The 26,528-nt window shown below is 34.3% G+C and overlaps 5 protein-coding genes across 5 annotated transcripts; 2 read left to right on the top strand and 3 right to left on the bottom strand.

Annotated features, from left to right (window-relative positions):
• Positions 1 to 1,277: 1,277 nt before the first annotated feature.
• Positions 1,278 to 5,506, top strand: LOC105970416 (mitogen-activated protein kinase 19). Its single transcript, XM_012995236.2, has 10 exons — positions 1,278 to 1,807; positions 2,195 to 2,603; positions 2,708 to 2,835; positions 2,933 to 2,992; positions 3,430 to 3,579; positions 3,698 to 3,853; positions 3,988 to 4,199; positions 4,287 to 4,388; positions 4,556 to 4,725; positions 4,843 to 5,506. The coding sequence occupies exons 1-10, from the start codon at positions 1,778 to 1,780 to the stop codon at positions 5,154 to 5,156; spliced, it is 1,731 nt and encodes a 576-aa protein (XP_012850690.1). The 5' UTR covers positions 1,278 to 1,777; the 3' UTR covers positions 5,157 to 5,506.
• Positions 5,507 to 5,732: 226 nt separating this feature from the next.
• Positions 5,733 to 7,128, bottom strand: LOC105970325 (RING/FYVE/PHD zinc finger superfamily protein). Its single transcript, XM_012995132.2, has 2 exons — positions 6,131 to 7,128; positions 5,733 to 6,008 (listed from the first exon to the last, which is right to left on the bottom strand). The coding sequence occupies exons 1-2, from the start codon at positions 6,992 to 6,994 to the stop codon at positions 5,955 to 5,957; spliced, it is 918 nt and encodes a 305-aa protein (XP_012850586.1). The 5' UTR covers positions 6,995 to 7,128; the 3' UTR covers positions 5,733 to 5,954.
• A 2,007-nt stretch (positions 7,129 to 9,135) lies between these two features.
• LOC105970313 (structural maintenance of chromosomes domain protein) lies at positions 9,136 to 11,695 on the bottom strand. The gene is made up of 5 exons (XM_012995121.2): positions 11,494 to 11,695; positions 10,488 to 11,174; positions 10,214 to 10,377; positions 9,433 to 9,536; positions 9,136 to 9,332 (listed from the first exon to the last, which is right to left on the bottom strand). Exons 2-5 carry the CDS (start codon positions 11,117 to 11,119, stop codon positions 9,240 to 9,242), a joined length of 993 nt encoding a protein of 330 aa, XP_012850575.2. The 5' UTR covers positions 11,120 to 11,174; positions 11,494 to 11,695; the 3' UTR covers positions 9,136 to 9,239.
• A 1,061-nt stretch (positions 11,696 to 12,756) lies between these two features.
• Positions 12,757 to 15,095, bottom strand: SWEET2 (Nodulin MtN3 family protein). The gene is made up of 6 exons (XM_012995261.2): positions 14,759 to 15,095; positions 14,168 to 14,204; positions 13,795 to 14,011; positions 13,520 to 13,678; positions 13,026 to 13,145; positions 12,757 to 12,920 (listed from the first exon to the last, which is right to left on the bottom strand). The coding sequence occupies exons 1-6, from the start codon at positions 14,820 to 14,822 to the stop codon at positions 12,795 to 12,797; spliced, it is 723 nt and encodes a 240-aa protein (XP_012850715.1). The 5' UTR covers positions 14,823 to 15,095; the 3' UTR covers positions 12,757 to 12,794.
• A 7,763-nt stretch (positions 15,096 to 22,858) lies between these two features.
• On the top strand, positions 22,859 to 26,522 carry LOC105970366 (trifunctional UDP-glucose 4,6-dehydratase/UDP-4-keto-6-deoxy-D-glucose 3,5-epimerase/UDP-4-keto-L-rhamnose-reductase RHM1). Its single transcript, XM_012995174.2, has 3 exons — positions 22,859 to 23,289; positions 24,140 to 25,709; positions 25,804 to 26,522. Exons 2-3 carry the CDS (start codon positions 24,153 to 24,155, stop codon positions 26,254 to 26,256), a joined length of 2,010 nt encoding a protein of 669 aa, XP_012850628.1. The 5' UTR covers positions 22,859 to 23,289; positions 24,140 to 24,152; the 3' UTR covers positions 26,257 to 26,522.
• The last annotated feature ends 6 nt before the right edge of the window (positions 26,523 to 26,528 follow it).

The following is a 26,528-nucleotide window of genomic DNA, read 5'->3' as shown; positions in this document are numbered from 1 at the left end:
ACAAAGTCCAGATGTGTATGAAAGACTAAAATACCCCATCACATTTTAATATGCTCTAATTTCATCTCTTTAATCCAATTTAACCTCAATTTGACCATAAGTTTCACTAATTATTCATTTTTTATCCCTAACCCAAGTTTGACTTCAATTTTGACCATCGTCGCCAATCAACCGCCGATCTCTGGCATTGGATTTTTTTTTGCTGACTGGCGGCGTTGACTTTTTTTTTTTTTTCTTTTTTCCTTTTTTTAAATTTTGTTTTCCTGAACATTTTCTAGCCCTCTTAAAAAATAATAATATTACTGTGGTTGATTGTATATTAACTGTATTACTTTTTAACACATTCATATTGTTATATTACTATCTAGCACAATAATATTAATACAACAAAATCACTATGTTACATAATAAATTATTGTGTAATACACTAATATTATTATGTTGACTGGTCAACAAATGCAAACATAATAAACTAAAAAAGTTAATATTGTTGTGGTTGACAATAATATTGCTGTAACGACAGTAATATTCTTATGTTTACAGTAATTTTATTGTCAACCACAATAATATCACCATAGTAGACAATTATATTATTACGTTGATCGGTCAATAAATCAAGCAAAATAATAAAGTCAAAAAAATAAAATAAAACAGTTGATAGTAATATTATTATTGTGTTTACAGTAATTTTACAGTCAATGACAATAATATTACAATAGTAGACAATAATATCATTACGTTGATCAGTCAACAAATCAAACCAAATAAAAAAGTCAAAACAAATAAATTATGTGGTTGACAGGAAAAAAAAAAGTCATCGCCAGAGACCGGTGTTGACCGCTGTTCAACATCGAAAATCGATAGAAAGAAAAAGTCGAAATTAGATTTTTGTTTGTCAAAATTGATGAAATTGAAGTTAAATTAGGGTTACGATTAAGAATTGAGTTTGAAGGGTTGGGGGTAATTTTGTTATATACATTAAATTTGTTTTTATTTATAACACATATTAAATGAATAAATTTATTGAAAAAAATAGATATAACACATAAATCTAGAATAATAAAGTTATAGACCTCCTCCCAAAAAGCCCTTATAAAAAAATCGAACATAGGAAATGTTTGCTAATATTTATAGCACGAGGGAGTTGTAGCAATTTGATAGAATAGATGGGTGCTAAGTACAATAAGCTCAAACATTCAGGGCACAAATGCAAATTGTTTAAAAAAAAATTAAAAGCAGGATACAGCCAACGGAAAGGACAAGTGGCTCAGCTGACCAATTAGAAATATCCGTATAGTTACCGGCGGTACCCGGTACGATTACCCGTTGCCCACCAAACCGTCACTATTTAATTTAAAATAAACAAATAAATCATTTAAATATTAAAAATAAAAAATTAAAATTAAAATCCAAAACCACATAAAAACATTTTTTGTATAAATTTCCCCAGCAGTTCATTTCTCTTTCCCCTCTTTCGTCAGATCTACAAATCGTTGCTTTTCTGATTCAACACAGCTTCTCTGGAATTTACGAGTGGATTATCGGAGCGGCGGCGGCGGTGGTGGTTGTAGTGCAGTTGTATCAGTCGGTGGAGGCAATTGCAGTTGTTAGTTGGAGATTTTATTGATTGGTGTGTGGTTGGGAGTTGTTAGTTTGTTGTTTTCGATTTTTCTGCAGAAGGAATTTTTTTTTTTTTTTTTTTTTTTTTTTTTTGATTTGATCTGTTTTGGATCGAGAAACAAAGACGAATTTTTGTTTGAGATTGAAAAAAGGAAGGATGATGCAGCAGCAAGATCAGCTGAAGAAGGTTTGTTTCATTTTAGGTTTTTTAATCTTGCATTATTTTTATTGTACAGCAGATTATTATTATTATTATTTTTTGGTTGATGATATACTAAATGAAATTGAATTTATTAATTGCGAATCACAAGTTTTCTTCACAGAACTGATGAACATTTACCTGAAATATGATCTCGAGTGGAATGAATTGTACTGAATTTCTGAGAACATGAGATTTAGTTTTGATTTTTTTGTGGCTGGATTTGTTCTTATCTTGTGCTTTCTTTAAGTTTTGTGGTAGAAGTTCTGGGGTTTTGAGATGCTGAGTTAGAGAATTCATGGTTTTCTTTAGGTATATATGTTGCTTTTGAAAGAAAATTTACGATTTTCTGATAGAAAACTAACTATTTTGCAGATCCCGAAAGAGGTGGAATTTTTTACCGAGTATGGAGATGCCAATCGATACAAGATTCTGGAAATTGTTGGGAAAGGTAGCTATGGAGTTGTTTGTGCTGCCATTGACACACACACTGGAGAAAAAGTTGCGATAAAGAAAATAAAGGACATTTTCGAGCATCTCTCCGATGCTACTCGGATACTGCGTGAGATCAAGTTGCTTCGTCTCTTAAGGCATCCTGATATTGTTGAAATTAAGCGGATTATGATGCCACCTTCTAGACGTGACTTCAGAGACATATACGTCGTTTTTGAGCTTATGGAGTCTGACCTTCATCAAGTCATTAAAGCTAACGATGACTTGACACACGAGCATCACCGTTTTTTTCTATACCAAATGCTTCGCGCAATGAAATTTATGCATACAGGTAAAATTAAAAATTTACAGGTTTCTTGATATTTTGCAGCACTGTTTATTCTTTTCTCCGTTTTGTTGTCCGTTGTATTAATGAAATACTGTTTTCATTTTCAGCTAATGTCTTCCATAGGGATCTTAAACCGAAAAATATATTGGCAAATGCCAACTGCAAACTTAAAATATGTGATCTCGGTTTAGCCAGAGTGGCATTCAATGACACCCCTACAACAGCTTTTTGGACGGTACGCTCTACACACCTCGTATATTACATAGTTTATCCACCTCAGCATCTTCACTTTACAGATGATATTTTCTTGATTTTTTTGTCTTACCCTATAGGATTATGTTGCTACAAGATGGTATAGAGCTCCGGAGCTGTGTGGATCTTTCTTCTCCAAGGTAGTGAAATTTATGCCTTTTGTATTTGTTTGTAACTCAGTTGGTTTTTTATCAGTGAAACGTTCTTCGATTTGTGTAATGTAGCCCACTTCGATAAATTTACGTGCACTTAATCTTATTAATCCCAGTGAACATGTTACAAAACTAAGGTGTATATGAACTTCTTCTGTCATAAGTGCTATCATTTGATAAAGATTGGGGCTTATTCCCACCGGTTATCAAAGTAACCTTTTTTTTATTTGAAGCCGTCAAATGGGTAGTAATTGTAGATTAAAAGTTAAAACAATTCTTGTTCAGGGAGGACTATTGAACTCTCCTGGAAGTTGATATTTCTGTTCTTCAGAGGTAATTTGTGTCGGATCGCCTCATTATTCTGGAGAGTTTTTTATTTATTTTATTCTCGTGAATTCTAATTTATCTCCATTGTTATCTTGCAGTACACACCTGCTATTGATATTTGGAGCATAGGATGTATCTTTGCGGAAGTTGTGACAGGGAAGCCTTTGTTTCCTGGTAAAAGTGTCGTGCATCAACTGGACTTGATCACTAATCTTCTCGGAACACCATCTATAGATACGATTTCAGGAGTAAGGAGAAAGTCTGATTTTTCTTAAGTTTCTAAAATTTTTTAAAGCACGGAAATCCAATTTTCCTTATTTTTTTTCAAAAGATTTATTATTATTGTTATTATTATCCTGAATGCAGGTACGAAATGAGAAGGCTAGGAAATATTTAATGGATATGAGGAAAAAGCGCACAGTGCCTTTTGCCGAGAAATTTCCAAGTGTAGATCCTTCAGCTCTCAAATTACTGCAGAGGTTATTGGCATTCGATCCGAAGGATCGTCCAAGTGCTGAAGAGGTGTTGTTTGCCTGCATAAAATATTGCTATTACACAAATTATCTATCTTTGATCCAACATTCTTCGGCATGTGATTTAAAAGATCATCCATTATATTTATTTATTGTACTGATTTTTTTTTTAATGGTTATTAGGCATTGGCTGATCCTTACTTCAAAGGACTGGCGAAAATCGAGAGAGAGCCTTCTTGTCAGCCAATCTCAAAATTGGAATTTGAATTTGAGCTACGCAGAGTGACGAAAGATGACATCAGAGAGTTAATATTCAGGGAAATATTAGAGTACCATCCTCAATTATTGAAGGACTACATGGAGAGAAACGAGGGCACAAGTTTTCTCTATCCTAGGTTTTGAACTACTCCACTCAAGCCATAAATTTTATTCCTTTATATGATTTTTTTCATGTTGAATAACTTGTTCTATATGTTATACAGTGCCATTGGTCATTTTAAGAAGCAGTTTGCGTATTTAGAGGAAAATGCTGGGAAAAGTGGGCCCGTGATTCCGCCCGAGAGAAAGCATGTATCTCTTCCAAGGTTAGTTTTTTTTTGTGTTTCGTTTTCTTTTCGAGACTGAATTCATTTTCTTATGTTTTTTTTTACATTTAAATATTTTATCAAAACATACTGTTGTTACTTATACCTAGTGCTATTCTAAAGTACTAATGCATAAATTAACAGAGTAGCATTTTCCTACTACGCAGGTCTTCCATTAGTTCTAGTACCAATCCTTCCAAAGCACAAACGAATCTTTCTTCATTCGACAATCGGGAAACCCTGGCAGAAGCATCAACTGGGCTTCGATTTTCAGGTCTAAATTCTGGAGATAATATAGCAAAGGTACCACTGCCACCACCACCACGGGTGCCAAACGGTACAACAAATTCTTCCTTTTTTTTTTTTTTTTTTTTTTTTGGCTTAAGCTATAAAAAATTTTAGTTGGCTATAAAATGTCTTCTCTTGTTTTCAAGTTATATCATTTTTATTGCAGCAAAGCCAGGAAGAGTAGTGGGACCCGTTTTACCGTACGAGAATGTTAGAGATGCGAATGATAAATCAAGAAACGGCACGAGTGTTGACTTTGACTGGAAAAGGCAATCTCAGACCGCTGAATCATACCCTGTGGTGAATAGTAAACCGAATTTTCAGTCGCAACCGAAAGTAGGCATAATGAATAGTAGCCAACAAATTGCTGTGGATGCAAAACTATTGCAAACGCGGTCTCATTTTGTTGCCGCCGGCGCTGCTGCTGTTGCCGTTGCCGCTCATCGAGAGGTTGGAGCTGTCCAGCTTGGATTCACTTAGTCGGGACACCATATATACACGACGATGTGGTGTTGTGGTGAATTGCAGTCCTTTTGAGGATGGCTCGGGGAAAGAAAAAAGATGCTGAACGATGTACAGTGTTGCAATTGCAAATGGATGGTCTTATCGATGTTTGTCGACCGCAAATTGATTTCGTGCCGAGTTTGGATGCTGCTTTGCTTCTCTTTGTGAGATGAGTGAGCATACATACTTCTTTTCTTTTTTTCCTTTTTCTGGTTATTTTAGCTTGTGTTGTAGCTCCCTTGTACAGTAACACAATTATTTTATAAGTGGTCTGTAAAATGATTTAATAGTTTATGTGATTTCAATAGTATTGATTTGATTTACCATAATATGTCACATTATTAAACCGTTTAATATCACAACTTTTAATATAAGCTACCAAACATAAATATATAAATATTTGAATTTTCTTGCTAACAGTCGTTAGTCGTTGGGTCGAGTTTGTTAAACCTAGTACGCCTAGTGTGGGTCGTTAGTCGTTGGGTCGAGTTTTGTAATGTGACTTTTGAGCTGTAATCATTTGATTAAAAAAACAATAGAGCTTTGATGAAGTTAGAATAAACTTACAAAACACTATTATTAAATTCTGAAAAAAAAAATCAACTATTTAAAATTTAAAACATAAACCCCCCTACTACAATAAACTAGTTAAAGATGAAATAACTTCTGGAAAAATTCTAACAATATTTCTACAAATTTAAACATTCAACACTAAAATTCTATTAAATTATAAAAATTGAACCCCAATATTTTTTTATATTTTTTTAAATCTTGCTAATTCTTGTCTTCATCTCTAGCAACAATCTTGAACTTCCCTGTTTGCTCTTGCTGCAAATCAAAACCAAAAAAATAAATAAATATACAAAAAAAGAAAATGAAAAAAATTCAAGAATAAATTAAAAAATTAATTAGTAATTATTATTATTATTATTATTAGTTATATTAATTACCTTCTTCCATAAATCAGTATGAACAGCACAAAAGGCAGCAACAACAGCAACTTGATTATTACTATTCCTCCTCCCATCTCTATACTCAACACAAAGATCCTCTTTCAAACCACAGCTCACATGAAACGACAACGCGCACTTCGACTCCGAACAATCGACCGCGCACCCGTTCTTCGTTTCGCAGATGTAGCATTTCCGGCTCCATCTCCTCTCCAACACTTTGCTGCAGTCGATCCCTTCTCTCCCAATTGCGTCCGCGAAGAACACTTCCGGCACGTAGATCGCGCACACCAGGTGGGCCCACCTCCCGTCGGTCGTCGGCTTCAACGCACCGCCGGCCACAGGGCAGAGGCAGCAGGCCGCCGCCTTTGGGGTATCTGATTTTGTTTCGAGGCATTGGGCGCAGAACCAGTCGCCGTCGGGGATTCCGGCGGTGAAGGGGTGGCCGTAGCAGGTGGCGTGCACCATCAGATCGCAGCCGTCGCAGAGGACGATCGGGTCCGTCGGGTCTCCGTCGGTGCTCTCGCAGACGGCGCAGATAATTCCGTCGTCGTCATCGGCGGCGGCGGCTTGGTTTACTGGATCTTGGGCCGCCGTGGATTTTTCCGATTCGTCGTTGTATTGGAGGTTGAGGTCGAAGGGGTGGAAGGCGAAGATCCGTTTCTTGGCCGGCAAACATATGGAGGTGGAGATGGGGGGAGGGAGCGGCGGCGGCGGCGAATCGAGGCACTGTTTGCGTTTTTTCGCCGGAAGGCATAAAGGGGTGGTGGTGGTGATATTTTTAGGGTTTTCTGTTTCTTGGTTTTGTTGTTGGATGAGCCTGTACCTTTTGAGAGGAGGTAAACCATTGAATTTGCTCACCATTTTCGGAGAAAGAAAAAAAATGGTGGAAATTTTTGGTTAGTGAGATGAACAGAGTGAAATGAAATCAGGAATTTTTAGGAGGTTTTACAGAAGAAAAATTGGAGGTGGCGGGAAGATGGAAAATTTGGTGGTGGCGGCGGCGGTGTAAGGTTTTCATGAATTACTGAAAATGTTTAAAAAAAAATATTTGAATTTTAGTCCGCGAAAAAAAAGTGTGAAGCGGGAGTGGGCCAGAAATACTAATTTGAATTTCTTTACAAATTAAGGAGACTGCATTTTTTTTAAATTCTAGTTTAAGTTTCCCGCTCTTTTTTTAACCAAACAAGAGAAAAAAAGAGATTAAATACAATTTGCATTTACCATTTAATGCAATAAACATATCACTCTCACCTCTTCATTAATGAATTTAATAATCCGTAATTAGGGGTGCAAATTGGAACGAAATTTTTAATTTCTGCCTGTTCCAATTCAAAAAGTTCAGATTTTCATTTCGGCATTCCAAAATTCTGATTTCCAAATCTATCCAATTTTTTTGACGTGCAATTGGAATTATATATAAAAAAGTGGAATTTTCGATTTTCGATCCAATTTAATTTTGATTGTTTTCCGAAAAATATACCTAGAAATAATATATAGTATATTATCACTTATTTTTTAATTTTGTTTTGCTTTTTGAGACAATAATTTGATTTAAGTTTTATTTTAGGATTTTGACATATTTAATTATTAGAAGTTTTATTGAATATTATGATGTGGTTTATTTTTTTAGTTTTACTTTTTATCGCGTCAATGTTCTTGTTTTTTGAAAATGATGAAATTTTCAAAAAGAAATCCGTTAATTTTTAAAATTTTATAACTTACGTGATTTCCGATTTTTTTTTTTCGAAATTTCCAGGCCTTTTGGAATTGGAAAATATGAATTTTTAAATTTCGAAAATATTGGAATTGGACTAGATTTTGTATTTTCATAAATTTTTGGAAATTTTTCGAAAAGACTAATTCCGATACGATCCATCCGACTTTCACCTCTAACCGTAATGCTCGACATTTTTTCTTCTCATGATGGCCTCCCAACCATTATGTATAGGATGAATATGTAATAATATTTTTTCAACAAATCGTTTAAAAATCTCAATTTTATTATTTACAAAAAATATTTTGAATTTTAGCTTCAATTTTTTTTGTCCCTTCAGTGTTCGTCTATGTATCACGAACACAAAAACAGCAATACCGAGAAACGTGCATGTCTCGAAAATGGGGATACAGAAGCTTGGGGAAAACGTTTAAATATTAATAATATAGGAGTACATTTATAAATGTGTTATATAAACATATATAAGTTTTTATTTATATATAAATTATTATTAATTTTTCATATCAACATATTCAAAATATTTTTACTATCACATTGAATCGTGTAAATAATTAGGAAAACAACAAAAATATTTAAAAAAATTGCTAATCAAACATGTCTCTAACTTTTTAGAAATTATAAAATAACCCACAAGATGTTCGGCTGGTGTCCTGAAGTCGGACAAAAAACGTGTCCGAAACGCAGAAACATTAAGAAGTTGAAGTTTCCGTGCTACATAGTTATTAGTTAATAAAAAGTGTAGTAATTACTAAGATTTTGATTCTGATTTATGATTTATCTCTTTATTTGAATTACTATATGACCCTAATAAACACAAAATCCCAATTTCAGAATTGGGATTTCTAACAAGGTCAACAGTATGTTTACAATACCATCTTTTTTGCAAAGTAGGGTTGGCCAATCCCCCGGCATTACCAACTCGATTGATCGGAAAACGGTAACAATCCCACTTCTTTAATCCGAAAATCGTATTGAGAAAAAAATTGGTTACAAATTAAAAAATAAAAAATAAAAAATAAATTCGTAACAAAATGCGGGAATTGAAAATTTCCAATTTCACCCCTAGTTATAACTTGCCTTACTGACATTTTATCTTGAACCTCACTAAAACAACATTTTCAACTAACCGATATCAAATTACCAAAAATCCTTATTTCATTCAGTTTCACTTCAAATAACATTGGTCTCGAGACGAAAAAACAATGAGACCGTTACGTTTTTCCTTCGGCTGAATAATTATATATTAAAAAAAACTACTATATCCGACTTGTGTGTGTTCTCACCGAAAATTCAATAAAAAAAACTCATTATATAATTTTATGTAATTCTGTAAATACAAACACTGAAACTGTGAAGGAAGTAAAATTACTCTTATCTAGATCCTTGATTTCGTTGCTGATCATAAGAACCCCAAGCACCAGGCCCAGGTCCGTACTGTGGATAACCTTCTGCGCCAGCTGGCGCCTGAAAACCGGACAACCAAGCCACATTATTACTTATATAATTTAATAAAATATATATACATTTTTTGATGTAAAAACAAAAATCATTAAAAAAAACATACCGGGTAATGCATTGCATTTGGGGGCATCATGCCGTAACCGACAGAATACGGATATCCAGGATGCCCCATCTCGGGGTTCCCATAATTAGCGTTATAATTCACACCTGCAGGGGTATAAAGGTCAAATTAATCAACTGACAGAATACATATCTTAATTCTTGTAAGCTACATTAGTTGTACAGCTCCTCAATTTGCGTAGTGAGCAAACATTCTGAAGGCAAAGTCAGTTGTTTTTACACATTTGCAATTCAAATAAATTATGCATCATCATTCAAAACTTCGGAAAATAATTACCGTTGTTTCGTACTTGACTAATTTATCTGTGATTTATAATTGACAACATTATTTATATATTTGGAATATTTCAGTGTCGTACTACTGTTAGATTCTATTGACTAAATGGTAGAGGCTGAAACCCGTTTGGTTAACAAAATTCGTACTTACTGAAACCCGCTACAAAAGTTAAAGCCAACAATTAAATGCTACTGTTTCAATAAATTAGTACCCCCCCCCCCCCCCCCCCCCAGATTAATTTTGTAAGAGATGATTAAACAAGGAAAATACTATTTTATCCCTAGACTTAAATATTAATTTTGTCAAATGAGAGATTTTATAGACAAATCACATAATAATACCAGAATTTAACACAGATTTAATAAAAAAATCTAATCTACGGAACCAAACAACTTACTAACTAAATAATTAATTAGTCAGTACCAAATTAATCAAATCTCATTTAATCCGAAATACGTAACCGAACGAGCCCTAAGACAACTATTACCTGGATTCCCAATTGGCGGAGCAACATGAGCTCTCTTTTCGACATTAGCCAATTCGGCTCGAACTTTTTCCATCTCTCTAGCCATCGTCACTAGTTTATTCTCCATCACCTTACCATGGTCAAAGCTTTCCGCAAATCCTTTCTTCTCATGCTCAATAGCAGCCCTTTAAAAAAAACAGTAAATTCAATACTATGCTTTTTCTCGTAGCTCAACGAAACGCAAAAAAAAAAAAAAAAAAAAAAAAAAAAAGGAAAGAAAAACGAACCCCATTACCTAGCTCGCTCCAACTCACGTCTCAAACCTTCGATCTCCGCCTTAACCGCCGGAATCTGCTGCAAATCCGAGGTAACCCTACCCAAATCACGAGTCATCATTTGAACCTGCGTGCTAAGGTCTTGCTTAACGGCACTCAACTCCTTTAAATCCTTGTGCACCTGCATAAGCTCGGACTTCATAGCATGAACAGCGTGGACTTCTTTCTCCTTCTTAACCGATTTCTCGAAAAGTTCCCTCATCTGCGAGTCGTTCTCCGCGTGGAGCGTGCGCGCGTACTTGTCCGCCCGTTGAATCTCGTACTGTGAAACCTCCAATTCTTGTCTGAGCGCCACGTGTGTTGCGGCCAATCTCTGGTTATCGACCAATAGGGCTTGGATATCGTCATGTTGAACCGCCAAACGCTCCTCCATTATTGCAGGGTGAGGAGGGAGCTGTTGTCTTTGGCCGGACAAACTGTAATGCGCTTCTCGCATTTCTTCGTTTAACGTTGGATGCTGAACGTTGCCGCCCCTAAGGGCTCTGCCGAAGGGGGGTTGTTCGTGGGGGTGGGGGTGGGGGTGGAGCGGGGGTGGCCCACCATGTGGCCCGCCTTTGGCGGGGATTGGAGGGCCTCGATTTCTTGATGACATTGTCTTTTTTGTTGGATATTTGGTTTCTATTGATCCTTTCGGTAACGAAAAAACTCTGTAATATAAAATAGAGAGAGAGGTAGATGTAATGAACAAATAAGTCTTCCCAAACAACAATTCTCAAATAAATTTGAAGTCTTTAGGGGTTAATGCAGATTAGTACACACACACACACACACACACACACAAGCGACTGATTATTCATCTGATTGTCAGATTAGTTGATTAAAACGACAGGCAAACAGAACCCAACATCATCCGAGAGTATCAAATCATGTCGGATAGCCGGAAAGAGAAAGAACACACTACAATTTTCCGGCATTTGAACGGAAAATAAAAGGAGACGGCGAGAGGAAAACGTTCGAATTACTTACAAATTTTCAGCAGGTCGATGAATTTAGAGATGGGACGAAATTTCCCCCTTTTCTTTGCGCGAATCAGATAATCCAAATTTAGAAACCCTAATTTTGGAATCAAGGTTGTACTGCGTATAAATTAGAGATGGAACAAGTGGGTTGTTCGTGTGTTCGAAAAAATGCTATTGAAATTTCAGAAATTAAAAAATAGAAATGTTCTAGAAATGGAATTTTTAGATTATAAAATACATAATAATGTTGATTATAAATATAATTTTTAGAAAAATAAATCAAAATTTTATAATTATTTTCGAAAAATTAGAATCGGATTGAAAATTGAAATCTCAAATTTATTCAAATTCTGATGCAACTTTTTTTTTTTTTTTTTAAATCCGATTTGTAATAAAAAAAATGTTCCAAATTCATAAAATATTCATATTTAAATCGACAGAAATCGAAAATTTACAGAAATTGAGTTAGAGTTTGAAGGCAGATTTGTAATTTCTTGTATAATCTTGTATCTCTGTAATCGTCTGGTGTTCATTCCGGATTTTTTTTCTCTCTCTTTGATGGATGTAGATCACTCTAATCGAACCAAGTTAAAATGTTATTGTTCAATTGCTTGATTCAAATTTTTAATTTGCCTAGTCGAAAAGATGAGGTATTCATACTAATTTGCAGACTATGTAGCACGGACACGGAAATGCCGACACTACGAAACGAGGAAAACGGACACATGGAACCCTACATTCCAAAAAAATTGATACGGAAACGTGGGGAAACGTGTAAATACTAGCAGAGTTGAAAAGTAATTATTTAGATATATAAAAATAAAAATAAAAAATAAAAGTTACAAATTTGAATCAAGCCTAAGGATATTTACTAATATTTCCAGTCCACATGATCACCCAAATATACAACTTGCAACCACACTTATAATTGTCTCCATATGTGCATATAGCTAAAATCAATTCAAACAATTTACTAACACCTCTCGATTATTACAAGATAATCGAACCCACAAATATAAATCGGAAAAATACTCGAACAAAAATGGGGACGAAAACGAAATGCTTCGATCATGTCAACCCAAAACATTGACTTGATAAAACTTGATAGCCACGGTATATATATATATATATATATATATATATATATATATATATATATATATATATATATATATATATATATATATATATATATATATATATATTCGGAGAATCTGAACGAGAGGGAATCTACGTGCTCGTGATTTTCAATATCTTCATGCCCTCGTCACCTCAAAATTGTACACACTAAATTTATTACCTTTTTTTTCATGCATCGGTCGACGAGTAAGATACAATTAAGGGTTCGGTTGAGTCTTCTCTTGACGGTTTCTTGAAGTACGAGAACAACAATAATTGCACTACTCCTAAAATTGTTCCGATTCCATTGGGAGCCTGAAAAAAAAAAGTAGTACAAGAAACGAACAATGAATTCTTTGGGCAAGATCATAACACAAAGCGGTGCGAAATAAAATATTACTCGATGGGAAGAAAAGTTACATATATAAACGGATCGAAATTGAAGATTCCGTATAAAAGGAAAGACGTGCTCATCAAGAATGTGCAGAGGGAAAGATGAAATGGCATGAATTCAACACTTCTCGTTTGGATCACCAAATTCTGCGGAAAAAAAAAACCCGCAGTAATTATTAGTTTACGAAGAACTCTTTTAAATTTTTAATACACAAAGCAACACAAGAGAATATATCTTAAAGTTTATTGCATTTAGTACCCCCTATGTTATATCAAATTGCGAAAAGACCCCCCAAGTTATTAATAATAGAAAAAAATCCCTTATAATGCATTTTTTTAGCACACGACCCACTAAACATCGAGTTTTTAAGGGAACTTTGCTAAAACAAATGAATCATAGGGGGTTTTTTTGCTAATAAAATGACAAGGGGAGTTTACTAGCAATTAGAGAAAACACAAGGATGATGAATGCAATAAACCCATATACTTTATTTTAAGAAGCTTAAAACGGCAACACGTACGATTACGAACAATGGGGAAGCGAACATGGATATGAGTGTCGCACAACTTAGGAACCCAATGGTCAAATGCCGGATTTCAAAGTCAACTATGAGCAAGCTTCCGACGATAATAGCTGCAAATAGGACGAAAACCGACAAGAGCAATCCTATCATCCTCAACTGCGAGGAAAATCCCATCACATATCACCGAAAAGGTCAACAACATAACTAACTTTATCATATAATCGAAAATCACGGCAACTAAAGAAAAAAAAAAAAAAAGAGGATTAGGGAACCTTTTTAGTTTTTTCGGCATATTTAATGAAGATGGTGATGTACACTAACTGAAATATTGCACCGATCGAATTGACCGTTGTGACGAGTAAGTTGTTGGAAGATATCACTGGCAAACCGTACCAAGCGGTGATCAAGCAATTCAAGAGAGTGTATATATATGGCAAGCCCGAAAACTGTTCCGTAGACTCGTTTCTGATAATTCTCTGGAACGTCGCTCTGAAAATTAGTCGAAAAAAAAGAAAGACAAAAAAAAAAATTAAAGTGGTGGATGATGATTTAGCTTCTTTATCGTTATAGTATCGAGTTAAAAAAAAAAAAAAAAAAAAAAAAAAGGGGGTTCGGGTAGAAGTTTTTAGGAGCGAAAAAACTCACACGGGAGATAGAAATAATCCGAAAGCAAAGACATTTCCTACAATGACAGGAAGAAAAAAATCACGAGACTGCGTTTTTGTTACATGTAAGGAAGTACATTTACATAGCATCATCAACAAAATTAAGATAGGCACTAATCATAGAAATGAAGCATTAACCCATCTTTATAACTTTGTCATCTCGAAAGGGAAGACTAAAGGCAGCATAAGGCCAGGGGGGGCATGGCCCCCCCACTCCTCCTCTAAAACTTACATGGGGATTCGTGATTTTTCGAGTAGTGTGGTATTATCGGCACGTAAATAACTTTCAATGTGTATACATTCGGTCCCCCGACTGATCAGAGGGGTTCGATTTCAAAAAAACCGGCAAATGTTTTCCATCGAAATCTTCAAGAAAATACCAAACTAATAAAGAAGTAGTGCAATCTGATAGCATAATCATAACTCAATCAAACTAATAATAAACCAAAACCCAATTAGAAATGCTATCAACCACCATAAAAAAGCAACAGAAATATCAAGAAAAAGACAACAATTAATTTAACCTTAAATAAAAACAAAATAAATAAAACTTGAGAAAAATTCAAAGTACCCGCAATTCCAGCTACATCTTTGCAAGTGGCCAGCGTTTGAAGTGAACCCAGATAAACCATCATAATAACAAAAAGCCCCAATTTATCGTACACCAATCAGATAATATTTGCCCTAAAAATCGAATCTTTGAACCCTAAATTCTTGTGTTTCTTTGCAAATTGTTTCAAGCCCAAAGGAGTAAATAGACCAGCATTCTTGAACACGGCCCCCTCCTGTATTTACAACCTTGATTTCTAACCAGGGTTTTTTTTTTTTTTCTTCATAAATGTGTGGATGAAATCGAGTGGTGCAAAATTAGGGCACGAGTTTTAATTATTTTAATTTCTTCCGCCCAAATGAAATGATTCATGATGCCCCAGTTGTCGTTCCTTCACCGTCGCTTTCATGATGAATCAACAACAGTGGGCTGAACGCGAGTAAATTCCACTTTCCCCCCTTGTATTTTGATTGTATATCACTTTACCCCTTGTAATCTCAATTGTATTGATTTGCCACCTTGTACTTTGGTTCGATATCACTTTACCAACTTCTACCCTCAATTCATCGATTTGCCCCCTTGTACTTCGGTTCGATATCACTTTACCCCCTTCTACTCTCAATTGCATCGATTTGCCCCATGTACTTGAAAACTTGTCTCAATATGGCCCTCGCCGTTAGTTTTCAGACATTTAACCTTAACACCGTTTGATTTATGTCTGAAAATTACTAATATGTCACCCCTCCAGTTAAATATTTTTTAATAAAAAACAATTAAAAAAATATTGTGGCTGGCTTAATAATATTACTGTCTACTATTGTAATAGTGGTGGCTTTTTTGTAATTTTCAAACTTAGATCAAACGGTGTTAAAATCAAATGTCTAAAAACTAACGACGAGTGCCACAATTGAGATAATTTTTCAAGTACAGAGGGCAAATTGATGCAAGTGAGAGTAGAGGGGGGTAAAGTGATATCGAGCCAAAGTACAAGGGGGCAAATCGATGAATTGAGAGTAGAAGGGGGTAAAGTGATATCGAACCAAAGTACAAGGTGGCAAATCGATACAATTGAGATTACAAGGGGGTAAAGTGATATACAACCAAAGTACAAGGGGAAAAAGTGAAATTTACCCTTTTTTTATTATCTGTTTTTGAAAGAAAATTTTAGTAGATAACAACTTGGGAAAATACAGTTTTTGCCCCTCAATTTTGCATCAATTGCACGTTTGGTCCTCCATGTTCATAAGATATACATTTGGTCCCATGTTCATAAGATATATATTTGGTCCCTCGTGTTTCAAAAATTCAACATTTTTAGTCATTTCCGTTAAAGCTAACATAATCAAGCGGTGTGCTAATCACTACCTTAACTGACGGGCTGATGGTAATTTGACAGACATGACCAAAAATATTAAGATATTAAAACGTGAGGGATTAAATGTGTTTTTTGTGAACATGGAAGACAAAATGTGAAATTTGTGCAAACTTGAGGGGTGATAAAATGTAATTCACGGACTTCTTCATTTTCTTATGAAAATTGGTGGGGCCCCATGATCTGGAAATTTCTAATTTAAAATATTTTCCTTTTGATTTTCAAAATATTTGGTTTCTAAAATATAAGTATTTTTTAATTGAATAAATTTGTATAATTTTTAAAAAATATGGGATTTTTATTTTGATTTAATTTGCAAATATTATTCCAATTTTATTAAAAAACACAAGTACATTATTATGTATTTAACTCACAATATACAAAAAAAAAATTATTAGCTATTTTAAGTTTCTTTTAATTATTTGGAATTATATATTTTCAAAAGACATATTAAAATATTTTCAAAAGTTTATGAAAAATTATAAAGGTCGTGTGTACATAATGAATTAATGATGTATTACTAAGAAATGCACATGTATTGAAGAACTTGCACGTGAGTAAATGAACTTGCTAGAAACACGCGCATTACTCAACGCGTAATCTGATCCACACGTTGTTGGGCATTTGTTAGAGTCGACCAGACGAAGTCGACCAGATGGAGTCCACCAATTCCATCTATTGAGTGCCTACGAAACCGACCCGTATAGGTATCAATCATGTCTCGAACAGTGAGGATCGTTCCAAGGTCGATGCCTTTGTTGTTGTGTTAAATACAATTTATCACATATTATCTCTTCTTTTGCAATCACTTCGTATTTTTTTTTGTCGCGTCAAAGGCTGCTAAGGTATCACGTTGGAGCCGAATATGCATTAAAAGAATTTAAATACAAAATAAGGTAAATAAATAAATTAGAACAATGATTGTTCAAAAAATGGAAAGTTTATTTTGTTACTGGATGAGCTTATTTTTCTGCGGTTCGGGGGCAGGCCCCTGAAAAATGAAATTGGTTTTTTTTTCTTCTTTGTTGACAAAACTAAACAATAGGGAAAAAAAATTAACTTATAATATTTTTTCATTAATTTGGATTTTGGGTAGATTAAATAAGAAAATTTGAGTGGACTTAATAAATATATAAGTGTAATATAGTGATTTTTTTTCAATTGAGGATGAACTAGAGTCCATAATTTTCGAAGGGTGGACTCGCCCTTAGTTATAAGTCACAATCCGTAACTTCCTTATCCTACTTGTTAGAGTTATTTATTATTTTATTTATTTTCTTCAATTAAAATTTATAATTTTATTCTTTTCAGCTAAAACTAAATTGTTAAAAACTATAGGAGAACAATACAAAGACAATAAATTATATATGCATATATAGTAGTAAAAATAAATTAAAGAGAGGCCATGGCCTCTCCTGGCGCTACACTGGTTTGCCCACTGAATGTGCGTAGCGACACTTCAAATAGGATGTGCCATGGTCGTCCAATGCTTAGGCGGGAGAAGGTGCCTCCTTGGGCCAGCAAAATATGATGGTTTTTAGTGATTTACCTCCAAAATATCCAATCGTTTAGAAACTTTTTGTTGATTAAAAAATATCCGATGCTTCTCAATGCGAAGGTTGCTTAAATTTTACCTTCGATCAACTACGATCAAAGAAAACTTAAATGAATTATGTTTTTTTCTCCAACATTGAAGAATACAACAAGGAATATATACAAAGGAGTTAACAAGCTCTAAATATAGAAGATTACACTAAATTTGACACCGCAATGGTGGACGTGTAAGAAGATTCATAGTTGAGGGAAATAGTTATAATTACCCAAATATGAAGGATTTTTTCGTAATTTAACCTTACATTAGGAGGTGGCTGGGCCTTGCAATGGTTTAGATTTGTATCAACTATCAACTCAAAGTCTCAAACTATATTGGTCGAACTTTATTTCCGTGCAATATAACTCCTAAGTTGCATGAGATCGAGATGTAACTAATACTCGACTAATTATATGTGACGAACTTAATGTAAAAAATGATGGTAAGAATTATTCAAAGTTGGGGTAAAACCTAAAACTAGCCCATGCCTTTCCCCCACTTAGCTTGTGACATATTTTAATTTGACCACACTTTTAAGATTTAAATATCACATTCATCCAAACCGATATATGTATACATATTATATTCCAATTATCCAATCCATCTTTGATTTCCATTTTTTTTAATCCAAAGTTGACACTTCCGTTGTCCCAATTTTTTTTTTCACTATAAAAATATATATTAAAAAATCTCTTTGATTTAAAAATTAAAGAATGTTACGAGGCATTATAAATTTTATACGTTGAAAGATAGCGTACGTCTTTTATCGTTTGACGGCGAGAAGGACAACGGATCGAAAAGACCACTACGGCAAGAAAATATTGGAGGATCTGAGAAGGTGTAATGCGATTTTCTCCCGTTCGTTTCTTTTTCTTTTGAAAGTTAGTAGAATGTGATCAGGAAAAAATGTGGAGTGCAAATAGCGATCCTATTAAATAAACAAGTTTTATTTTTTCAATAATTGTGTGTTTGCATGACCAATAAATAATTTAATTACCCACTTATTGCAAATATGCGGCGGCATGGGCCAAATAAAACTAAATTCAATTGAAAATTAAGAAATTCTACCTAACTACAATTTAAATGTCGTTTTGAGTTGTTTTGCACATATTAAGAAACTCAATAAATGTGCATAGATTATAGTAAAAGAACATATAAAATTACTAAAATATCCTTGATATTTATAGATTCTCAACTAATTAATTAGGACTAATTAAGGGTAAAATTGAAAATAATGTAATTAATGCTTCATTGAAAATATAAAATGACAAATAATTTGGGACAAAAAAAACTCTTTAAAAAGACATATAATATAGAACAGAGGGAAATATTTTAATTATTCACCTACCACCCAATGTGAATGTGGATGGAATTAGAAGTGTGTTTGGTGGCCAATTAAATTGTCCACTTACCTTAGTACCAAAAAAAAAAAAATAATAATAACTTTAATTCCATTTAAAGAAAATGAGTGGCACTAAACTTAGAAACTTGGACCAACCCTGCCTCGGCTCAAACATGATACAACCTCGTAGTGTATTTTGTCGTCTTTCGTTACCCAAACCCCACAAGTATTATTGATTAGTAATCGGAAAATTCCAGTTTTCGTCCTTCGCGTTATTATCGATTTTACATTTGGTTCATTTTTTTCGTAAAAAACACATTTTGTTTCTTACGTTTCAAAAATTCAATATTTTTAGCGTTTTCCGTCATTTTTTTGTTAAAACTAACGGAATCAAGCGTGCGTGTGCACATCGATGACTTAACTGACAGACTAACTGTAAATTGACAGGAATGACCAAGAGCATAAATTATTGAAACATGAGGGACCAAATGTGTTTTCTGTGAAAATATAGGACCAAATGTGAAATCGGTGCAAATTTGAGGGTTTCTTTGATTTTTTGGGACAAATTAATGAGAATAGGCCATTTTAATTCCTGAAATGCTAATTGTAGCGGGACTTTTACTGAAATTGGCTTATTTGCAGCGGTAGTCTCATTTGTCAATTTTCTAACTTTCTAAAAAAACCGAAACGCTCTCAACTAAAAAAAATCGAAAACTTAGAATTTGAAGCTCGTTCGACAAATACAAAAACGAACAACGACTTCTTCAATGGCTGATCCGAATAACTTTTATATGGTAAAAAGAAAGAAAAAAAAAATTAAAACTTGGTATAATCGTGCTAACGAGAAGTATCAAAAAAGGGAAAAAAGTTGGAGTTACCCGTGCTGTACAGCACGAGAACTTGGGTATCAATTTTCAATTTTTTTTCTTTTTTTTTTTTTATATTATTAATTTTTATATTCCTTTGTATTATTAATTTTATAATTTGGTAGGGTGATGATGGTGATTTTAACGAAAAATTTGACGATGAATGTACAAACGAGTACAATAATCTGAATATGTGTTATCATGTTCCTTAAATAATTAGAAAATTCAATATTTAGAAAAAAATATTAAAAAAAAAATAAAAAATATTAAAACTTTAAGTTCCTGTTCTGCAGAACACTGGAACTTGAATAATCTTCAAGTTCCCGTGTTCTGCAGAACGGGAACCTCATGTTTTTTGAGTCCTCCGTTCTGCAGAACACGGGAACATGAAGATTATTCAAGTTTCCGTGTTCTACAACACGGGTGATTCATATTTAAATTTTCTTTTTCTCCGAAAATAAAAATTCAAAAAACAGTTTGAAGGTCCCGTTTTCTAGAGCACGAAATTTTGAATCGCCCGTTTTCTGGAGCACGGAAACTCGAAGAAAATTCAAGTTCCCGTGCTCTGCAGAACGGAGGATTCAAGCCGTTTGAATCTCCCGTTCTGCAGAGCACGGAAAATTGAATTTTCTTCGAATTTCTAGAGAGTGTTTGGAATAGGAGAGAGAAATTGAAAAGAAAAAAAAATTAAATGAAAAATGTACCGCTGCAAATAAGCCAATTTCCGAAATCACATAAGATATAAAATTTTAAAACATAGCAAAAATGTTCTGAAAATTTCATAAAATTTTAAAAAATAAGAATATCCGTGTCGATAAAAGTAAAACTAATAACTACTAAATTCCATATATATATATATATATATATATATATATATATATATATATATATATATATATATATATATGTGTGTGTGTGTGTGTGTATATATATACAACAATAAATAAACAAAAATAAACCACATCATAATATCCAATAAAGTTTATAACAACAGTTCAATATGTTAAAATCCTAAAACAAAACTTATAATAAATTATTTTTTTAGAAAACAAAAAAATAATTAAAATAATTATTATATAATATATCTTATTTATAGGTGTATTTTTCAGAAAAAATGGAATTAATTTCGGAAATTAAATCGGATTAGAAATTCCAATATATATATATATATATATATATATATATATATATATATATATATATATATAATTCCAATTTCGATAAAAAAATTGAAAAAATTCAAAAATCGGAATAAAAGAAATTGTTCAAAACTCGAACTTTTCGGATCAGAACCAGCTTAAATCCTGCTGCCCTATGCAAATGTGAAGATTTTTTGTTGGAACTTTTTTAGGTACTTTATTCAATCATTTTATTAGCTATAATAAAAATATAATAAAAGAAAAGGGAAATATAAAGCATAAAAGAAGTTCTCCACCTACCCTCGCCCTACCAAATGAAAAGCGAGTGCACACCGCGTGTTACAAGATCATCTTCCAGTCAAAGGGCAATTTCGTCATTTATCATCTCACCCTTCTTCCCACTTCATTGCAAACATGGAGTATCAATCATTTCTTCCGTTATTTAAATGTTTGTTTTAAGGAGTTGTTTCCAAAAGTTTTTTTTAAGGGTAAATTACACCCACATCCCTGAGGAGGTATACTTAAATAACTTTAAGGTCCTTGTGGTATCGATAATTACACTCACCCCCTTGAGACGTAGTTATAAACTCCAATGGTATAATGCATTGGATACGTTATTACGATAGAGTTCTAACGGACTATTGGTTTCAGGAAGTGATGAAGACAACAAAGAGTTATGGGTGATTTAAAAAATATTGGGGGAGCCATGTCACCCCATAACTCTCCATAACTCTATGTTATCTCCACAACTAGCTAAAAGTAATAGTCCATTAGAACCCTATCGGAATAATGTATCCAATGCATTATCCCGTTAGAGTTTTTAACTACCTTTTCAGGGGGTGAGTGTAATTATCGATACCACAGGGACCTTACAGTTATTTAAGCATACCTCAGGGGTGTGGGTGTAATTTACCCTTTTTTAAAAGTGGAAGCTAATAATTGTAAGTCAAGTTGGTGTTAAGTCATTAAGTGTTTATTTTATAAAAGTTTGTTGAGAAATCGACTTACTTAAAAAAAATTGTCTATGTCTGCTTTTCAAATTATAGCTTAAAACAGCTTATTTAAAGAGAAACAAAACAAAAGCTAATTTTAAAATCTATTTCTAAAACTTTTGCAAACACTGCTTAAGTACATATTTTGATTTAAGCTAATATTTGGAAGTGTATTAGGGCTTATTTTTATTTTATTTCGTAGAAAAATATTATAGGAAGAGAGTTTGAGAATGAAAGTAACGTTACTTTTTGTCTTGAAATGATAAAAATCAGTGCAAAAGTCTAATTAGATCTAAAATATTGAACAAAAATGTATTTTTATTAATGAAGTTATGTTTTACGGTAGCAATCAAATAATGTTTAAAGCTTAAAAAGATTTTGAAATTGTGAAGTTTTTTTTCCGAAATATTTAACAAACGCGAAACAAAAATACTACCAAATATTGCATAAGAACCCTAAAATGTGAAAATACGAAAATTATGACTAAAGAAACCTTAAAAAATGAAATGAAGGAAATATAACTCCACTATTATACTTCTTCTATGTAGTATGGACACGGAAACAATGATTGGGGAAAACAGAAAAACGGACACGGAGAAACGACATATCCCAAAAATAGGGATACATGAGTTTCGCAAAAAACGTATAAATATTAAAATTATATGAGTATATTTATAAATATACTATGAAGTATATAAATTTTTATTTATATATACTCATGCAAACATACTCAAAATATATTTGAGTATCAACTATCAATTTACAACTTATCATTAAATCGTGTATATAATTACATAAACAATTTTTTATTTTTTTTAAATTACCGTTCAACCCTGTTACTAACTTTTTAGAAATTACAAAATAACCCATAAAGTGTTCCAGATGTGTCCTCGAAAGTGCGACACAAAACACGAAAACGTGAAGAAGTTGAAAAGTTTCCGTGCTGCATCGTTTGTAAATCAAAAAATAAAATAAAAAATTGGGAAAATTAACTATTGATTAATTAACGATTAATTAATTTAATTAAGTGATTAAAAGTATAAAATTGGAGAACCGCGTGTACATGTATAAATATAGATACAGAGACGTTGTTGGATACTCCTTGCTTATCGCCACTCAATCACCTCCCCTTTTGTTTGTCTGAATAAATTTCCCTTTTTCTTTCCGATTTCTCGTTGAAGATTTTTTTATTTTTTTTTGAATTATTTTCTGATTGCTGGTGGATCCTGATCCGAGTACGCGAAAAACACGTGAGTTTTTTTTTTTTTTAAATTTTTTTTAGATCCCATCTGTTTTGCTCTTGATCTGTGTACAAAAGGATTTAATTTTTGTGATCTAGGGTTTGTTGTTCGATTTGTTCGACATTTTGATGGTTTCCGTATCGTTAATTTAGTGTTTTTCATGCTTCGGCAACGCACGCATCTGTGTGTGTGTGTGTGTGTGTGTGTGTGTGTGTGTGTGTGTGTGTGTGTGTGTGTTGAATTTACACAATTGCTGAGGAGCTATGGAAATATTTGATTTTTTTTTTTTTAATATTTTTTTTTTACCTATGTGGTTGGATCTGATGATTCGATCTGCGATGAAGATGAATGAATGCGGTTACTGTTCGAGCTGGTTTTAATTGATGTTTTGATTGGGATTTTAATGATTTGTGCAGCAAACTAATCATTCTATAGCTGTGTTTAATACTCTGATTTAGTTCCTTAATGGTGAATCTTTTGTGTTTAATTACATGATTAGGAATTATTGTCTTGCAGTTTACCTTCTACTTTGCTATAGATCCAATGAGAACTATGGATGAATAAACTCGAAAAGGGGAAGTAAAACTACTAATATACGAAATTGATGATTCGCGATATTTGTGAATTTCGTGTGTTTAGCTACAAAGGAAGATCATCAAAACAAGATAAAGTCGAACTTTTTCTTGAATAGTTGCTGGTTTTTAGTTTATTCAATGTCGCGTCAATACGTTTAACAACTTGATGTGGAATTAATGACTTCTATGTCGATTGATTTTGTTGTACATTGTCTGGAATCTATATGACCTTTTTTTTTTTCTTGCATCTGTTTTAACTGTTTGACTGTTTTGTCTTTTCATAGGAACTAGAGTACGATGTCGACATTCACGCCCAAGAACATCCTCATTACTGGGGCAGCTGGATTCATTGCTTCCCATGTTGCAAACCGGCTGATTCGAAACTACCCCGAGTACAAGATCGTTGTACTCGACAAACTCGATTACTGCTCCAATCTCAAAAACCTCCTCCCTTCCAAAGCCTCGGCGAACTTCAAGTTCGTCAAGGGTGACATTGGCAGTGCTGACCTAGTCAACTACCTTCTCATCACCGAGAACATCGACACCATCATGCACTTTGCCGCCCAGACCCATGTTGACAATTCTTTCGGTAACAGTTTCGAGTTCACCAAGAACAACATTTACGGGACCCACGTTCTTTTGGAGGCTTGCAAAGTCACTGGCCAGATCAGAAGATTTATCCACGTCAGCACAGACGAGGTCTATGGAGAGACCGAGGAGGATGCTGTTGTGGGAAATCACGAGGCATCTCAGCTTCTGCCCACGAATCCTTACTCAGCCACGAAAGCTGGTGCTGAAATGCTTGTTATGGCTTATGGTAGATCTTATGGGTTGCCTGTTATTACAACCCGAGGAAACAACGTTTACGGTCCTAATCAGTTCCCTGAGAAGTTAATTCCAAAATTCATCCTTTTAGCCATGGCGGGGAAAACTCTTCCGATTCACGGTGATGGTTCGAACGTGCGGAGTTACCTGTACTGTGAGGATGTAGCGGAGGCTTTTGAAGTCGTTCTTCACAAGGGAGAAGTGGGCCATGTTTACAACATTGGAACGAAGAAGGAAAGGAGGGTCATTGATGTTGCCGAAGATATATGCAAACTGTTCAACATGGATCCTGAGAAGAGCATCAAGTTCGTGGAGAATAGGCCGTTTAATGATCAGAGGTACTTCCTCGACGACCAGAAACTGAAGAACATTGGCTGGTCCGAGAAGACTGCATGGGAAGAGGGTCTGAAAAAGACCATCGAGTGGTACAGAAGCAATCCCGAGTGGTGGGGCGATGTGTCTGGTGCATTGCTCCCTCATCCAAGAATGCTGATGATGCCAGGTGGCATCGAGAGGCATTTCGATGGGGCTGAGAAGTACGAATCTGGTAAATCCGAATTCACCGGAGAGTCTAAACCCAATCCCGAAATCAGCCCATCACCACAAAAACCAGCACTGAAGTTCTTGATCTACGGTAAAACCGGATGGATCGGTGGTTTGCTCGGAAAACTGTGCGAGAAACAGGGGATTGCATATGAATATGGAAAGGGGCGTCTTCAAGATCGCTCGACACTTTTGGCTGACATAAAATCTGTTAAGCCGACACATGTTTTTAATGCTGCTGGAGTAACTGGTCGACCAAATGTTGATTGGTGTGAGAGTCACAAAACCGAAACAATTCGGACCAATGTCGTTGGCACATTGACCTTGGCAGATGTGTGCAGAGAGCAAGGCTTACTCATGATGAACTACGCCACTGGGTGTATATTCGAGTACGATGCTGCACATCCGGAAGGTTCCGGTATTGGATTTAAGGAGGAGGACACCCCCAATTTCCACGGATCTTTCTATTCCAAGACCAAAGCCATGGTAATAATATTACCATTCCTTGTCCAAATTATTTCTTTATATATTGATGAAGTCGATTCATTAAATGTTTTCTTTTTATGTGGACTCGAATCAGGTGGAAGAGCTCTTGAAAGAGTACGACAATGTCTGCACACTGAGGGTTCGAATGCCGATATCTTCGGATCTGAGTAACCCGCGTAATTTCATTACAAAGATTTCGAAGTACAACAAGGTGGTGAATATTCCCAACAGCATGACAGTCTTGGACGAGCTCCTTCCGATTTCGATTGAGATGGCGAAAAGGAATCTTAGGGGAATATACAACTTCACAAACCCTGGAGTTGTGAGCCACAACGAGATCTTGGAGATGTACAAGCAGTACATCGACCCGGATTTCAAGTACAGCAACTTCACTCTCGAAGAGCAAGCAAAGGTCATAGTCGCTGCTAGAAGCAACAACGAAATGGATGCCTCTAAGTTGAAGAAAGAATTCCCCGAGCTGCTTTCGATTAAAGACTCGTTGATCAAGATCGTATTCGAACCCAACCGTAAAACCCCTGCTGCATAAGTGTTTCTTGATTCGGGTCTACGTGTGCTTTTTAATTTTTAATATTTTTTTTTAATGTTTTTCTTTTTTTTTAGAGAATATGCTATGTTGAGGAAGGTGGTTTTGCAGGATATGCCCATTTACTTTGAAATTGTATTATTGTACTGCACTAAAAAGAACATCTCTGCATGTGGTTTGTGACATGTTTGTTCTTAGATGTAATAAATTCTTGTATTTGTTTAGTTAATTTGTATTCAATTTAAGGATTATTATTTCTTCAGGATTTATTACTT

This window comes from Erythranthe guttata, chromosome 8, assembly GCF_056151865.1.
Source record: "Erythranthe guttata isolate IM_541 chromosome 8, IM_541, whole genome shotgun sequence".
NCBI lineage: Eukaryota > Viridiplantae > Streptophyta > Magnoliopsida > Lamiales > Phrymaceae > Erythranthe > Erythranthe guttata.
This window is presented reverse-complemented; position numbering and strand designations above follow the sequence as displayed.

What these genes read in the sequence shown, in the direction of transcription:
- LOC105970416 (XM_012995236.2), top strand. Translation starts at nt 1,778, where the DNA reads ATGATGCAGCAGCAAGATCAGCTGAAGAAG. An exon ending in AAGCATGTATCTCTTCCAAG is followed by an intron (nt 4,389 to 4,555) that starts GTTAGTTTTTTT and finishes CCTACTACGCAG; the next exon opens with GTCTTCCATTAGTTCTAGTA. An exon ending in ACCACCACGGGTGCCAAACG is followed by an intron (nt 4,726 to 4,842) that starts GTACAACAAATT and finishes TTTTTATTGCAG; the next exon opens with CAAAGCCAGGAAGAGTAGTG.
- LOC105970325 (XM_012995132.2), bottom strand. Translation starts at nt 6,994, where the DNA reads ATGGTGAGCAAATTCAATGGTTTACCTCCTCTCAAAAGGTACAGGCTC. An exon ending in ATACTGATTTATGGAAGAAG is followed by an intron (nt 6,009 to 6,130) that starts GTAATTAATATA and finishes TTTGATTTGCAG; the next exon opens with CAAGAGCAAACAGGGAAGTT.
- LOC105970313 (XM_012995121.2), bottom strand. Translation starts at nt 11,119, where the DNA reads ATGTCATCAAGAAATCGAGGCCCTCCAATCCCCGCCAAAGGCGGGCCA. An exon ending in TCCGCCAATTGGGAATCCAG is followed by an intron (nt 9,537 to 10,213) that starts GTAATAGTTGTC and finishes ATACCCCTGCAG; the next exon opens with GTGTGAATTATAACGCTAAT. An exon ending in CAAATGCAATGCATTACCCG is followed by an intron (nt 9,333 to 9,432) that starts GTATGTTTTTTT and finishes TCCGGTTTTCAG; the next exon opens with GCGCCAGCTGGCGCAGAAGG.
- SWEET2 (XM_012995261.2), bottom strand. Translation starts at nt 14,822, where the DNA reads ATGATGGTTTATCTGGGTTCACTTCAAACGCTGGCCACTTGCAAAGAT. An exon ending in GGATTATTTCTATCTCCCGT is followed by an intron (nt 14,012 to 14,167) that starts GTGAGTTTTTTC and finishes ACTAATTTTCAG; the next exon opens with AGCGACGTTCCAGAGAATTA. An exon ending in CTTCCCCATTGTTCGTAATC is followed by an intron (nt 13,146 to 13,519) that starts GTACGTGTTGCC and finishes TTTTTTCCGCAG; the next exon opens with AATTTGGTGATCCAAACGAG.
- LOC105970366 (XM_012995174.2), top strand. Translation starts at nt 24,153, where the DNA reads ATGTCGACATTCACGCCCAAGAACATCCTCATTACTGGGGCAGCTGGA. An exon ending in ATTCCAAGACCAAAGCCATG is followed by an intron (nt 25,710 to 25,803) that starts GTAATAATATTA and finishes GACTCGAATCAG; the next exon opens with GTGGAAGAGCTCTTGAAAGA.